At 38.9% G+C, this 16,983-nt stretch overlaps 1 protein-coding gene across 2 annotated transcripts in view; it reads left to right on the top strand.

The window, feature by feature from the left end:
- ERAP1 (endoplasmic reticulum aminopeptidase 1) overlaps positions 1–16,983 on the top strand; it is a 34,071-nt gene that overhangs the window by 7,426 nt on the left and 9,662 nt on the right. For both annotated transcript variants that reach the window (XM_010340228.3, XM_010340232.3), the window contains exons 3-13: positions 1,769–1,907; positions 5,302–5,436; positions 7,414–7,534; positions 8,607–8,761; positions 9,095–9,208; positions 10,367–10,498; positions 11,918–12,049; positions 12,186–12,257; positions 13,862–14,016; positions 15,934–16,013; positions 16,585–16,768. In XM_010340228.3, coding sequence (XP_010338530.2) covers positions 1,769–1,907; positions 5,302–5,436; positions 7,414–7,534; positions 8,607–8,761; positions 9,095–9,208; positions 10,367–10,498; positions 11,918–12,049; positions 12,186–12,257; positions 13,862–14,016; positions 15,934–16,013; positions 16,585–16,768 — 1,419 coding nt within the window. The remainder of the gene's footprint in view (positions 1–1,768; positions 1,908–5,301; positions 5,437–7,413; positions 7,535–8,606; positions 8,762–9,094; positions 9,209–10,366; positions 10,499–11,917; positions 12,050–12,185; positions 12,258–13,861; positions 14,017–15,933; positions 16,014–16,584; positions 16,769–16,983) is intronic.

Here is a 16,983-nt window from a genome sequence, read left to right on the forward strand (position 1 = left end):
CATTCGTTTCCTAGGGCTGTTGCAACAAAGCACCATAGACTGGGTGGCTATAAGCAACCGAATGTGTTCTCTCTCAGGTCTGGAGGCTGGAAGTCTGAAATCAAGGTGTCAGCAGGCCCATGTTCCCTCCAGACACTGGGTAGAATCCCTCCTCGTGTCTTCCGAGCATCTGGCGGTGGCCTTGGATCCCTGGCACGCCATGCCTCCCGCTGCATGTTCGGTCCAGTCTCTCCTTCTGTCGTCCCATGGCCATTCTGTTTCCCTGTATGCCAGTCACCACCATCTTATAAGGAAACCAGCCATACCGGATTAGGGCCCAGCCTGGTGGCTGCTTGTTCACTCAATTATACCTGTAAAGATGCTATGTTCAAATAAGGTCACATGCACAGATGCCATGGGTTAGGACTGCAGCAAATCCTGTTAGCAGCCTATTAGAGGAAATACTTTCATCTCTGTTAAAACTTTTTTAGAGATCTTTACTCAACTTGCTTTGATTCTGTTTTTAAGGAGGAGACTTATTTGGGGGAGATTTTGTGCCAAGTTTTAAAATGAAATTTTATTTATTAGTAGATTATACTAATTTGTTTTTTAATTTTATCAAGGTAAAAAAGTAAAATTTATTTCACTCATAGCCCCCTCAACTAACCACTGCTTCTATTTCAGTGAAATATTCTCCCAGACTTCTTTCTGGATGTGCGTATATGTTATTTTATATAAATGGAATTGTTATATTTTCTCTTTTACAAGGAAAATTTTTTAACTGAATATGTTGGGAAGGTATTTTATATAAATGATTATTACTAGGCATCATTTTAATGATTTTATTAAATATATGTTTGTACATTAATATCTTCAATCCTTTGGCAATAGAAATGAAATTATTTTCAACTTTACAGTATCAACAACACTTTGATGAACATCTTTGTAAATTATTTATTTAGAATAAATGCCTAGAAGTAAAATTGGTAAATCAAAGAGCCTATACATTTTTGGTCTCTTGTCATTTTTTCTCACCCCTCACCAATACTATATATTGGCAGTCTTCTTAAAGCAAAAAAGGCTCCAAAATAATTTTAATTTACATAACTTTGATTAAGGAAGTTGAGCAGCTTTTGATACGTTTGTTAATGATTTGTAGGTTCTTCTTTCATTAATTGCCTGTTTATGAACTTTGACTTTGCCTGAGATTCCATTGGTTGTTGGGTATCCTTTTACAGTTTTAGGATCTCACTATCTGTTAAAGCTATTAACTCTTCCTCTCTTCCTCACATACTTCTTAAATGAATTTTCCCAGTTTTGTTTCCTTTTTTTTTTTGAGACAGGGTCTGGTTCTGTCACTCAGCCTGGAGTGCAATGGTACAATCTTAGGTCACTGAAACCTCCGCCTCCTGGGCTCAAACCGTCCTCCCACCTCTGCCTCCCAAGTAGCGAGGACTACAGGCATGCACCACCATGCTTGGCTAATTTTTGTATTTTTGGTAGAGATGGGGTTTCAATATGTTGCTCAGGTTGGTCTCACACTCCTGGACTCAAGTGATCCTCCCACCTCCCAAAAAAATGTTAGGATTACAGGCGTAAGTCACCATGACTATGCCTGGCCTAACTTATCTTTTAACTTAGTTTATGATAGCTTTTGTCATGTAAAATATTTTTAGTAGTAAAATCCATCAATCTTATAGTAAATTTAGGAATTAAAAAGTGAACAAACACCTGGATTAGAGTTCCTGGTGCTCATGCTCAATTTTTATTTCACCTGCCTTAATTTTAGGATACTTGCATCAACACAATTTGAACCCACTGCAGCTAGAATGGCCTTTCCCTGCTTTGATGAACCTGCCTTCAAAGCAAGTTTCTCAATCAAAATTAGAAGAGAGCCAAGGCACCTAGCCATCTCCAATATGCCACTGGTGAGTCTGCACTCCTAGGTATTTTCTACAGGAAAATCTACTGATTCTCTGTGACTTACATTACCCCAGGGACAGTCAACATTGGGTCACCTGTTTTGTTTTATTGCCTGGCAGATAGTTGCTAACTTTTCTTTTCATTTACACCCTATGCTTTTGTTTCAAGCCACAGTTATATGTAATCAAAGTAAAAATTGCCCCTAAAAATGCAAGATTTCCGTAACAGTGACATTCAAGGTTATACATGCTGATAGGAGGGAAGTGGTGTAAGAAATTCAGGTCAGGTTTAAATCGTAGTGCCATTCACAAAGCACTTTCTCATATGATCTTTTAAAATTATTTTAAAGAGAATGCTTTGTTAATAAGGCCATATTTTTAGCATATAGTTATTTTCTATAATTTCCATATACAATATAGTAATATTCACTATATAATTTGTAACTGAATGTACAAAACTGGGCAGACAGAAAAAGAATAAAAGGAATCTTTTCCGAATATTATGCTGCTAAAGGTAAGTAATGATAGATAGCTTAGCTTCCCAAGGGAAACCATTATTGTCCAATTTCAAAGCAGATGTGGACAGCATTGCCTCTGATTTTTAAAAGTTGCTAGAAGATGACCATGCCACATGAATAAAACTATTCAGTGCCATTATCCTTTGATTCTGGTAGTTTGGAAAAGCATCAGCTGGGTCATCATTCTGCAGCTGGTGTGTAACACCTCCTGTAAGCACATCCTTTGTTCAGAGAGACTCACTAGGGATGAGACTCAGGGTAGAATAGGCTTTGCCTAGAGTCCTGAGGGATGGACAGCTTCATCCCTGTGCTGACTAGGGAAGCAGTATCTTAGCATGGAGAGACACTGAGAGCCACAGACCAAACTCCAGTATGGTACTTCCCAACCTTAAAACTCTATACCTGCCTTCGAGTACCATAAGGATGCCTTCTTCAAACAAGATTCGCGTCTCCCATCCCCATGCCAGAGGGCTATCTTCTGTAAAAAACACTCTTCTGCAAATTCCTACCAGCCAAGAACTTTTGTCCCCACTTTCACCCTTGTGTATGAAAAGACAAGAAACAATTATGCTATTTGTCTAATATAAATTTAAAATACAGAATGTGCTTTTTCAAAATATAGTCCTCACCACCAGTTTTATGGTATTCCTCCTTGGGACAGAAGTGAGTTCTTGAATTGGTGAATCATAGTTCTAGGAGAACAAAGGATCAGGGCTGAGAAGGAGACAGGAGAGACTGAAGGACCAAACAGGATTGGAGGAGAAATTTGTAGGCTTGTAGAGGGAAGGCCTGCAGCTTTGGAAGCTCCATGAAGATGCTACAGTCTAAATACATGAAAATCCAGAATCCACTTGTTGAAGATAGGAAAACTTACTTTATTTTACTTTATTTTTTAAGATAGGAAGACTTCTAATGCAAGCTTGTCCCTTTGGATAGCAACACTTCTCACTAACAGAAATCTAATATGAGTGGTCTGAGCTCAAGCTGCAGATGTTGAGCTGAGGGAGAGAACAATGGGGTCTCAAAATATCTTTTTAGAGACCAGAAAAACAAAATATATACCATTGGAACATTGAAGCTTTGGGGCATGGGGCAGAAATTAACCACATTTAAATTTGAATTAATTTAATCAGTAATAATAATTACTTTACTAATAATTAACACAAGGAGAGAATGGAGATTTTTGGCTAGGTGCTGTGGCTCATGCCTGTAATCCCACTACCTTGGGAAGCTGAGGCAGGTGGAGCACCTGAGGTCAGGAGTTCAAGACCAGCCTGGCCACCATGGTAAAACCCTGTCTCTACTAAAAATACAAAATTAGCCAGGTGTGGTGGCACATGCCTGTAATCCCAGCTACTTGGGGGACTGAGGCAGGAGAGTCACTTGAACTCGGGAGGCAGAGGTTGCAGTGAGCCGAGATCACGTCATTGCACTCCAGCTTGGGTGACAGAGCGAGACTCTGTAAAAAAAAAAAAAAAAAAAAAAAAAAGAAAAGGAAATTTTTGTTGTGGGTGGCCAGAACCAGAATGCATTTAAAAAGAAAAGATGATTTGAGATCCTTTCAGAGTAATCTCAGGCAGGCTAGCAGAATTAGTTTGAATGCCCAAATGGTGACCAGAAGTTGCTGGCTGATGGGTATTAAGAAGGATGAGGGCCAGTTGAAGTGGCTTATGTTTGTAATCCTAGTACTTTGGGAGGCAGAAGAAGAGGATTACTTGAGGTCAGGAGTCCAAGACTAGCCAGGGAAACATAGCAGGACCCTATCTCTCTCTCTCTCTCAAAAAAAAAAAAAAAAAAAAAAAAGATGAGGGCATAGCAATAGATGAGAATATAGGATTACAGGAAAAATGCCTGTTACCATGGTTTCACCCAGCTAATTCTGGGTGGTTCTTTCTCCAAGGTCTCATCTCAGTGCTTTTTATTGCTGAGGTATTAGACTTTGTTCTTTGGGGGCAGACCTCCAAGACTGTACCTCTGTTAACCATACCCCACCTTTACCCTCTGACTGCGCTTAAAAAGGTGATTCCAGTGAAAAATATCTAAGTTTGGAAGAAGATTTGCAGGATCAGGCCCAGGTATAGGTATTTTCAATTATACAGAAGAAGGAAACTCTTTTTAAGTACTACAGGGTTATGTATTCTCCCCATTGAGTATATGCTTGACATCGTATTTCCAGATAATTCTCAAACCTGTATTTAAGGACATGTGGACTAGCCGCATCTTGGCAAAACTTGCAGTCTCAGTTTTGCTTAGTCTCATCCATGTTATCAATCCACATATGCCAGATATTAGTCTGTTTGCAATCATCTAAATTATTTAAAAGAAGTTGAGTGTTGATAGTTGATAGTACAACTTTGTGATCACATTAAGAGCCACTGAACTGTAAACTTTAAAATGGTAAGTTTTATGGTATGTGAATTATATCTCAATAAAAAAGAAATTGAGTAGAACAGTTTGACCTTAATATCTAAATTACAATTAGATACTGGAAAGATAACTTTTAAAGTAATTAGAGAAGTGTCATTAGACAGGGTCTGGCTCTGTCACCCAGGGAGGTGTGCAGTGGGTCAATCTTGGTTCACTGCAACCTCCACCTTGTTGGCTCAAGGTATCCTCCCACCTCAGCCTCCCTAGTAGCTGGGACCACAGGCATGCACTACCCACAGGGCTAATTTTTGTATTTTTTTTTTGTATAGACAAGGTTTCCCCATGTTGCTCAGGCTGGTTCCAAACTCCTGCGCTCAAGCAATCTGCCCACCTTGGATTCCCCAAGTGCTGGGATTGATATACTTTTAATATTATGTTTGGTAGTTAGGAATTTTCTCATGTTTGATGTATTGGATAATTGGATTACTTGGTAATTTGAATTATTCTGATTTTAGGTGAAATCTGTGACTATTGCTGAAGGACTCATAGAAGACCATTTTGATGTCACTGTGAAGATGAGCACCTATCTGGTAGCCTTCATTATTTCAGATTTTGCGTCTGTCAGCAAGATGACCAAAAGTGGAGTCAAGGTGAGCCTAGGATTCTCACATATGATGACCAGCTTGCTCTGGTTTGCCTGGTTGTGCTGGTTTTAAAACTGGAGGTCTGGCTGAGTGCAGTGGCTCATGTCTGTAAACCCAACACTGGGAGACTGAGGCAAAAGAATCGCTTGAGGCCACAGGTTTGAGACCACCCTGGACAACATAGTGAAAACCTGTCTCTGCAAAAAATAAAATAAAATAATTAGCCAGGCATGGTTCCTTGTGGCTCTTAGTCCGAGCTGCTAGGGAGGCTGAGGTGGGAGGATCCCTTGATACCAGGAGTTTGAGGCTTCAGTGAGATATGATTGTGCTTTCCAGCCTGGGCAAGAGAGCAAAACCATGTGTCTAAACAAACAAACAAAGAAAAAACCAAATAACAAAATCCTGGAAGTCCTGCATCCTGGGAACCTCCTCAATCTCAGGCAAACCAGGATGGTTGGCCAGCCTATTGTCACAGATGATGATTTGTATAGTGAAGTTCTAATAACAACATGGAGAGAGTGTGGCCTGGCCTGAGTCGTGATCCTGGCTTCACCGCTGACTGACTCTGACTTTGGCCTAGTCCCTGTGGAACTTAGTATTTACTTCTTTGGAAGGTATAATTTGGACTAGATCCTGCAATGGTCTCTAAGTTTGCTTCTGGTTATTTTTTTCTGCAGTTGGGAAGTAAATGTTACTATCTGGCAGGGGATTTCTGGCTATGATAAAGAAGATAGAGCAACCTGCTTGAAATAGCCAGAGGCTGTGGGGAGAGCATTTGGGCCAGGGAATACTGGACCTCATCTGGGTACTGTTGCACAGTGAGCAACCTATACAACTGTGTGCCATGGCTCGGAATGCAAACAGGTTTTCTGAGGGGAGGAGGGGATGCTTTATTTGAAGATACCTTATATATTTGTGCTGGTTTTCACTAAGGCCTGAATAGATGGGGATTCACTGCTGAATTGCTTTTGTTCCTCTAGTGCTGAGACTTCTTATTCTTGTGGAGATATCTTCACTTACCTGGTGATTTGAAGGTGACTTGAGACTTAGATGAAGGGAACATTCTTAATTCAGCAGTGAAACTGTCAGCAACAACACCTGCCCATTGTTTTGCCACTTACCTGAATCTCTTAGAAATGATTATTTTAATAATGTCTAATCTATACTAATATTTTTAATTCTTTAATGTCTTTAAACACATTAAGCATACATATTATATATTCTGTGTCTGGTAATTGTTTTTTATCTGAAGTCTTTGTGTATCTGATTTTGTGGTTTGTTGTTTCTGCTGGCTCTTGCTTATGGTATCTTGTTTCTTTGTTTGTATTATGAATTATGTCTGTGAGCTTATGTTTCCTGATTCTAAAGTGGATTGTCCAGAGAGAAAATGTATTTGCTCTTGCAGAGTAAGTACTCTTGGGAGTACTTACTGGCCCAGGGATCGCTTTACTTGTAGTTTCCTTGAGAAAGGGTAGTTATTTCTAGTTTACCTTTACACTGAAAGCCTGACCTTTGGGTTCTAGCTTTATGCAGGGGTTGTATGTCTTGTTAGACTTTCTACTTTGGGCAGGCCCTGGACTTGGTCTGTTATCTCCTGAGTCCTTCAATGCCATAAGAACCAAAGCTCAAGTGCAGCTGTGTTGGGCTAGTGCCTTCGGGCTGAAGCTGGTTGCAGTGCTCGCAGGACAGCAGAGGGTCCAGCTGTCATTTCGCTTTTGCTTCTAAATCTTCCTTTCTCATTTGCCATCTCATAATCACATGTAAGAAGACTTTGTATATGTTATCCAGCATTTGTCATTGTTTTCAGAAGGGGGATTGATCAGGAACAGTCAGCATTAATGTAACAAATGGAATTCCCAATTATTTTCTTCAGTATTGGCAACCATCTCCCACAATATAAAGACATTAATGTCAGTCTTCTATGCAATGTGGAGAGAAGCCACTTAAGGTATTTGCTTTCCTTTCTTGTGCCTTTCTCTTTAGGTTTCTGTATATGCTGTGCCAGACAAGATAAATCAAGCAGATTATGCACTGGATGCTGCAGTGACTCTTCTAGAATTTTATGAGGATTATTTCAGCATACCATATCCCCTACCCAAACAAGGTAGAGATTTTGCACAGATATTACACATGACGTTTGATGAACATAGTCATAGATTTGTCATTATAATTGGTGCATCCCTGTGGTTACCTCAGCAGCCCCTCAAGCCATAAAAACCCCAGCAAGTGACAAACTTGCAGTTGATCTTTCTGAGCATCTCCTCACCCTTGATGTGTACGGTAACTTATAGTGATAGTGAAGAAAGCAGATCTTCGTACAGTTCCTGAGGCACATGGAATGGGGACTCTTTTGCCTTCTGATTTTATTAGTGGGGAGACAGCAGAGGGAAGAAGCCACATTTTTTTCATTCCTGGCACCTGCTTGGCAGGAACACAGAGGATGCTCAACAAACTGTTTTGAATGAATAGATTTATATGGTGTAAGACACTCTGCATTTTCTTTCTTACATGAGCCCTTAAAACTATTGTGGGTCTCGAGCATCCAAAATAGAGTGGATTGTTACAATTGTTAAGTTTTTCAATTTCTAAACTCGTTATCAGAAGGTTAGAAATGGACTCAAGAGGCCTGAAGAGACCTGGTATGGTGGCTCATATCTTGTAATCTCAGCAATTTGGGAGGCCTAGGCAGGTGGATTACTTGAGCCCAGGAGTTTGAGACCAGCCTGGGCAACATGGCAAAACCTTGTTTCCACAGAAAAATACAAAAAAATTAGCTGAGTATGGGGGTGCGCTCCTGTAGTCTCAGCTACTTGGGAGACTGAGGTGGGAGGATCACCTGAACTTGGAAGGTTGAGGCTGCAGTGAGGTGTAATTACGCCATTGCAAATGCACTCCAGTATGGGTGACAGAGTGAGACCCTGTTTCCAAAAACAAACAAACAAAAAGAGGCCTGAGATGAAAGTCTGATTTTGCCACATTTCTGGCAAAGTGCTGCTGAGTCACTGAGCCTCTTTTCCTCCATCGTGAAAGTTTCTTCCATTCTAGCGCTCCATGATTCTGCACAGGTAGCTTAGCTTTTCCTTTGGTTCAAGCACCTATCCATTCTGAAGATTAGTATGTTCAGGGGAATGTGTAGCTTAGGCATTGATAATGTATTTTATTATTTCCTTCCCAAGATCTTGCTGCTATTCCCGACTTTCAGTCTGGTGCTATGGAAAACTGGGGACTGACAACATATAGAGAATCTGCTCTGTTGTTTGATGCAGAAAAGTCTTCTGCATCAAGTAAGCTTGGCATCACAATGATTGTGGCCCATGAACTGGCTCACCAGGTATAAGCTCACTCATACTTTTAAAAAGTATAAACTATGTTTATGTTGCTTTTATGGGACATATAAAGCTATTTGTATATTATAATTTGTACTTTGTCTTTTAAGGAAAAACTGTTTCTGCAAAGCATTGGGTTTAATGTCTTATAAAAGTTTTTTGTTTTTACCTTCATTAAATATTAGTCCTGTAAATATATGTTAACATTCATAAATGTATATTGGACATCTAAAATATACTTCTTTCTGAATGTCTTTGTTTATGGCTGCCAGTCTAGATAATAGATATTCAGTCTCCATGAAAATGTGTGAATAAACTGAGTCATGTTGTCCTTTTAGTGGTTTGGGAACCTGGTCACTATGGAATGGTGGAATGACCTTTGGCTAAATGAGGGGTTTGCCAAATTTATGGAGTTTGTGTCTGTCAGCGTGACCCATCCTGAACTGAAAGTTGTAAGTACTTATTTATCTTTTTACATGTTAGGTTAATGTGTTGTTTTGTTCAATATTGCTGGAAAATATTTCCCAATCTTTTATTATAGAACTTAGAAAAATATTTCATTGATAATTTCCTTGACAGTTTAGATATGAGTCATGTTGCAAACATGCTAGTGAACTTTCAAGATGTATCACAAAGACTTATTTACACACTCAGTTGTGAATCTATGATTGTTTGGAAATTGTCAAATTTTATCTTTCTTAATATCAAAGAAATAGAAATGATGGCAGCCTAAACATTCCATTTCATTTTCCCAACCTTCAGGTTGCTCATTGCAGAATTAATTAAGTACACAGTGCTATTATCTCAATAGGACCCTATTTGCCAAATCAAATGAATTATACTTAAGGTAACTGTACATTTGATTGTATAACAACCTAGGCTTCTGGGTCACAAATTTATTGCTTTGGAACTTCTATATGGTTTGTTTTTTAAATCACCATGTTTCATTTGAGAAAATCACATATAGCAAAATTAAACTTACTTTATGTAAAAATTTTTTTATCCTACTCCAATGACTCTTTTCATTTGTAAACACTTACTACTTCCTATTTTCATCCGCCTGTATACATAATTATAAAGTATATATCAATATTGTACTATAATGGTTCATAAATATTTTCTTATGTTTCTATATAATCTTTAGTAATAACAGTGATTATGAATACATACTATCCTTTGAGCTATTGTGCTCTAGTAAAGCAGGTTAAGGTTCTCCATTTCTTTTCATCACATGTTTTTAAAGCTAAATATTTTTGCTCTAAAACAGTATAGACAATGATTGGAAATGTTGAAATTACTATACAGTTTAGTTTCTTGTTGCTGTTTGGCTATAGGTATAATGGTTTCATTTTTAGGTTAATATGAAGTTTTCTTTATTCTAAAGTATTTAAGATGAAGAAAATCTATAATGTTTACTGAAAATCATTGTTTCTTAGGTGGTTTTTAGAAGATAGTAATTCTATTTTGTTTCATAAATATTAGGAAAGATGGAATAGGTTTGCCCCAAAATGTGAAGTATAGGCTTCTCGCCTTAGATAAACCTCCCTCCTTGGACATTTTTTATCTAAATGTAAATCATAGATGATGTTTTCTTTCTTCTGTCTCAATAGGAAGATTATTTCTTTGGTAAATGTTTCAGTGCGATGGAGGTAGATGCTTTAAATTCCTCACACCCTGTGTCTACACCTGTGGAGAATCCTGCTCAGATCCGGGAGATGTTTGATGATGTTTCTTATGATAAGGTAAAAGTAGATTGAGTATAGGGATATAGTTTGGATACTAAAGTTACACATGCTTGGGTAGAGAAGTTATAGGCAAGGTTGTGGGGTTAAACCCGGAGTGAATGCCTTCTCTCTTGACCCCTGCTGGCTGCAGTTAACTCTTTTAGGCCTAGCTTGCAGTTTGGCTTATAACCCTAAAGATCATTTTATGGGAAATTCTTCATATATTCTTTCTTGGGTTGAAAATTCATGGCTTACAGAACCTCTGCTTTTTATACATCATTCAACAAATAGGTGTTTATTGAGCATCAACTTTGTACTAGATAAAAATTCCTGCCCTTGTGTGGCTTACTTTTCAGGACCTTCAGAAACAGTTAATATTGTTGAAATGCAAATAACTGTCTTGCACAATGTTTAGTAACGGAGTTGAGGATTGTTGCAAACAATTTAATAATTGGGAGATTTTATGTAAAAATCTAGATTTCTAGCTTCTCTTGGGGGAGAAAAAGGAGGATTTGGCCACTGTATTTCCTTTGCACCATAAGCTGGAGCTAAGTTGTCCACTCTTTGTAAGATCAGGACTCTGCTTTTCCACTTCCGCTACCGTTCCCAACTGCTCTACTGTCTTCTCCTCACTGAGGCTGAGATTGTGTTGCCATTTGTCATCTGTGCTTGGCTGTTGTTTTGGTAGCAAACAGAAAAGTATTTCTTGCTTGCATGTTTCCATTGAAAGTCCAGGGGAAAAAGAATGTAAAAGAGCATTCTTCTTATCCTTGGACTACTTCTTTCATTTATATACTCTGTCATATGCCACTGGAGGCATTTGAGTTTGTGACTCACCATTCATGGTAATGGGAGTGGAGAGGAAAAGAGCCCTTTGCCCAGGAACACAGGGTGTCTGGGAATACTCTTGTCCCCCTTCTCATTGTGACTCCAGCCCCATCAGTCCTCTGGTGCTCTAGGCTGCCTGGGCTCCCTTGACATATCCACTTTTCCTTCCCTGGCATCTACTTCTGTTTCCATCTCTTGTGTTCCACCCCTGTTGTACCTGCCTGTCTCTAGTCCTGCCCTGAAGTGGCAGTGAGAGAGCCAGATAATGGCTCAAGGTCCAATGTTTGATCAGTACCATTATCCACTCACATGTGAACAAAGGGAGTTGACAGATGCTGCTAATTTACCCCATGGGGAGGCATGGCTCCTGATAGAAAATAAGGGCTTCAGTGGGCTGAGAACATAAAGAATCACATTTGACAAATCCCCTGACTAAACAGGTCCAGGTTTAACCTGCTTACCCTGTTTCACAAACTGCCAGACATTGGCAATGTTATTGCAGTTGCATTTTCTAAGAAATGTGTTTTATTGCAAAAGAAAGAATATGTGATTTCAGATGAGATTGGAACCAAAAGCTGTAGATAACAATTATTTCTATTATCTTTTCAGGGAGCTTGTATTCTGAATATGCTAAGGGAGTATCTTGGTGCTGATGCATTTAAAATTGGCATTGTACAGTATCTCCAGAAGCATAGCTATAAAAATACAAAAAACGAGGACCTGTGGGATAGTATGGCAAGTGTGAGTATGTTTTTGAATATCTCTGCATTTGGGGTTGACGGGCTTATCATCTTGTTTTGTTTTCCCTGCATCATGTTAAACCCTCTGAGATTTGTTTTCTATGGAAATGAGTGATGTGTTTATTTTTGGGTTTTAGATTTGCCCTACAGATGGCATACAAGAGATGGATGGCTTTTGCTCTAGAAGTCAGCATTCATCTTCATCCTCAGTAAGTTTCTACGTCTCTACATGTTTCCCCAAGCACATTCTTTTACTTCATATGCTTTGAAAGATAGCTCTGTGCCAGACTTTCTGAGGTTCTTGATTATATCACCCTCATTCCAGAGAAGACTGCATTTAAACTATACTAGACTCAGTCTTTTTCAAGCTTTCTGAAAATGTATCTATACAGGAGGGTTGCAGAACTTTCTTTGGTAATGCTTCTCACTGGTACTAATTTCTTCAGCTTCACTTTGAACAGCAGTGGATTTATGACATGTTTCTATAGCAGATTACGGCTGCATTGTAGCAGTCAAAAGGATATGTCAGTCATTTCCAGAGCTCTGCATTTGTACAAAGATTTGCCAGTGAGCATTCTTGAACACTTGCTGTGTATCAGGCACGTGTTAAGCACTGATATGTATTATCTCCTTTACTCTTCATAATAAACCCATGAGCCGGGGACTATTACTATCCCTGTTTTTAAAGTTGCGAACATGAAATCCAAAGACATATGATTGGTAAATTGCAGAGGAGAGGTTTGAAGTTAGATCTAACTCACATTTTTAACTGCTACGCTATAAAGTTTTCATAACCTCGAGTCACAAAATGGCCTGAGTCTCTGTTTATCTGGTCTTATGGGATGTTTTCAGGGGAAGCTGAGGGTGAGTCTGGAGATTCAACAGAATTTTATCTTTCTTTTTTCTTTTTATATTTTTATTTTCTTGGCTTTTTTTTGTTTCTAGAAATTGGTTTATTCAGTAGTTTCGGGATTCTTCCTGTGGTACATTTTATCTTTATACTACCTCCTTTTTTTTTGAGACAGAGTCTCACTCTGTCACCCAGGCTGGAATGCAGTGGTGCAATGTCACCTCACTATAGCCGCTGCCTCTGCAGTTCCAGTGATTCTCTTGCCTCAGCCTCCCAGGTAGCTGGGATTACAGACATGCGCCACTATGCCCAGCTAATTTTTGTATTCTTAGTAGAGACAGAATTTCACCATGTTGACCAGGCTGGTCTCGAACTTGTGACCTCAAGTGATCTGCCCACCTCAGCCTCTTAAAGTGCTAGGGTTATACAGGCGTGAGCCACTGCTCCCAGCCTTTACTACCTCTTAAATCCTTTCTTAAAAGCTTTTTGAGTATCAAAGAACATAGCTCCTTTTGGGTTCCCACTACTTGTTGAGTGAGGGTCATCTCTGTATTCTCACTTTAGAAACACAGGCTCTTGACTGAACATTGTTTCCACCTTGCTTGTCTGAAAACCAGCATAGTTATGTAGGTACTGAAAACCTGGCACTTTCTCTCCCTTCTCTTCCTTCCTTCATTCACATGCCTGCTCTGTGCCCAGTGTTATTGCCAGCCCCAAAGTGTGCCTGGTAGAACTAGGTATGCTACTTGTCCTCTGGACATGTATGTGTAGTGGAGGAAAATGGCAAGCAAACAGTTGGTACTCTAAAAGAGGTGTGATGGCTGGAGACAGTGGAGGAAGGGAACGAAAGAGCTCCAAAGAGGGAGTTGGCAACTGGTAGGGGCTGTTTGAGCACAAACTGGTGTTCTTTTCTTAGAGTTGGGTTAAGTGGGTGATGTGTCTGCCTTTTTGTGTACACACCAGCACTGGCATCAGGAAGGCCTGGATGTGAAAACCATGATGAACACCTGGACACTGCAGAAGGGTTTTCCCCTGATAACCATCACAGTGAGCGGGAGGAACGTGCACATGAAGCAAGAGCACTACCTGAAGGGATCTGACGGCACCCCGGACACTGGGTAATGCTCACAGAGTAAAATCCGTTTTGTTGTCTAGGTAACATCTGCCTTGTAGGATGAAACTTTACTTTTGAAATAATGCCCTTACCGCTACTGCTAAAATATTTCAACTGCATCTGTGTAGCTATGAAGTTGACTTATATTCCCTGCCCTCATCTTCCTAAAAGGGATAAGGAGGCTTTAAACCTTGGTTCATCTCAGTAAAGTTGATGATGTAATTACTTTAACATTCATATTTTGTAATTTGATAGGATGGTAATTTCTGGTTACTGGCTTGAAATCAGCTCCAACCTGAGCAACTGCTACTAGATTTACAATAGTGCCTAGCATTTGGCTGGAGCTAAGGACAGCATAAGTTAGGTGATTTCTGAGAATTATGAGAGACTTGGTTGTCTTCTTCTGAGTTAGATTTGGAAACTGTTTGTAAGTTTAATGCTATAGAAGAGTATTATTAGAAACAAGATGCTGCAATTTGATTGACCCCGGATAGACACCATTAAAAAATTCTTTTATCTTGAAACAGTTTCAGAGGTATAGAGAAGTTACAAGAATAACACCACAAATTCCAATGTATCCTTTACTAGATACAACTCTTCTTTACTTTCTTCACCTCTCTCTCTCTCTACATGTGTGTGTGTGTGTGTGTGTGTGTGTGTATACATATACACACCTCCCTCTTCCATCTTCCCAAAAGGATTAAGGAGGCTTTAAATCTTGATTAATCAATATCCATCTATCTATATAGACACCTGTATACATATCTATGTGTGTGTGTGTATATATATATATATATACTTGGCTTATGTTTTTCTGAACTGTTTGATGGTAAGTTGGTGACATGATTCTCCTTCATACTTAAATGCTTCCGCATAATATTTTCTAAAAAACAAGAACATTCACGGCCAGGTGTGGTGGCTCAGGCCTGTAATTCCAGCACTTTGGCAGGCTGAGGTGGGCGGATCACCTGAGGTCAGGATTTTGAGACCAGCCTGGCCAACATGGTAAAACCTTGTCTCTTCTAAAAATACAAAAATTAGTTGGGCATGCTGGTGGCCACCTGTATTCCCAGCTACTCAGGAGGCTAAGGCAGGAGAATAACTTGAACCCAGGAGGCAGAGGTTGCAGTGAGCTGAGATCTTGCCACTGCACTCCAACCTGGGCAACAAAAGTGAAACTTCATCTGAAAACAAAAAACAAAACCCAAGAACATTCACTTGTATAACCATAATCATAGTACAATTATCAAAATAGGGAAATATACTTGATAAATTACTATTCTCTAATCTATAAATCCCATTCAACTTTTTCCAATTGTCCTAAAAATATCCTTATAGCAAAATAGAAAATAAGTTCTGATTTAGGATTGAATACAGGATCACATATTTTATTTAGTTGTTGCATGGTTTTGGTCTCCATTTTTTCTGAAACAACTCTTCAGTCTTTTTTGGGCTTCTTAATATTGACATTTTTGAAGAGTCCAAGCCAGTTATTTTATAGAATGTCTTTCAATTTGGATTTTCTGTTGTTTCTCTATGATCATATTTAGCTTACATATAATTGACAGGAATGCCAAGGAGGTGATGTTGTGTTCTTCCTAGTATAAATTCAGGAGACACGTGACTCCTGAAGTCAGGCATCTGAGATGGAATCAGCAAATCACTGTAAAAAGGCTTTCAGGGTTCACTTAAGTCCAAATTCCTAGCTCTACTCAAGGAGTCCAAGAAAGAGAAATAGTGCCTGCGCTGATACTCCCTACAAAGCTGGAAAACAAACTTGGGATGTTTTGAGAACTTGGCCGTAGCAGTTTTGGTATTATCTTGTTCTAAACCAACCAGTGCCTGGCACATGATAGGTGATTTAATAACTGCTTGTTGAATTGAATCAACAAATGAGCAATCCATCTCTCCTTTCTTTTAGGTACCTGTGGCATGTTCCATTGACATTCATCACTAGCAAATCAGACACAGTCCATCGATTTTTGCTGAAAACAAAAACAGGTAATTTGTTTTGGAAACAACTAGTTCAATTCAAGGAGGAATGTGAAAACGTGTAGGATTAAAATGCTATTTCTTTTGCTATTTATCTTGATTAAAGCAAAAGGAATCAGATTGAAAATGCTTTCTGGTTTCAAAGAAGAATGGCCAATATCTTGCCAGATAGAGATTACAAGTCGAATTATATAATGCTAAAAAGGAGGGATTACCATTGAACATTCCCTATTACTTTGTTAACATTACTAAGGTTATATCATATGTATGGCCAGAGATGTGATTGCATTCTTTTCAAAGATCTATAAATCTCACAAAATTGATGTTTAAAGCTAGTGTTAGCTTTTGTCTATTGAGTTGCTGTTTTCTGGTTTCTGAAAGAAGTAAGTGTCATCACATGTACCCCAAAACCTAAAATGCAATAAAAAATATATATATTAAAAAAAAAAAAGAAGTAAGTGGTGATTTCAAATTGTTCAGTATTAAACTCTTCTCTATTTTCCTTGCCCAGTCTCTGATCAGAAAAGCTTTCATCAGGCAAGGGAGCAAATGGAGCTTTGATTTATTTTATTTACTCTAGATGTGCTCATCCTTCCAGAAGAGGTGGAATGGATCAAATTTAATGTAGGTATGAGTGGCTATTACATTGTGCATTATGAGAATGACGGATGGGACTCTTTGACCGGCCTTTTAAAAGCAGCACACACAGCAATCAGCAGTAATGATCGGGCGAGTCTCATTAACAATGCATTTCAGCTTGTCAGGTAATACTGCACAAAGTTGCGGTTTATTTCTGAAAGCAGTTGTTATCGTTCAAATTCTTGATTTCTAGAGACAAAAATGATTGATAACAGGAAGTTGAAAGGTGCTTTCCTCTAAGTTCTTCTAACAACACAAGACTGCTTTTAGCCTTATGATTAACCTCCTGTCTGTGACCGCTAAGGAACTTGAAGGAAGGAATCTGTATTTCAATCTTTTT

This window comes from Saimiri boliviensis, chromosome 1 (assembly GCF_048565385.1).
Source record: "Saimiri boliviensis isolate mSaiBol1 chromosome 1, mSaiBol1.pri, whole genome shotgun sequence".
Classification (NCBI taxonomy): Eukaryota; Metazoa; Chordata; class Mammalia; order Primates; family Cebidae; genus Saimiri; species Saimiri boliviensis.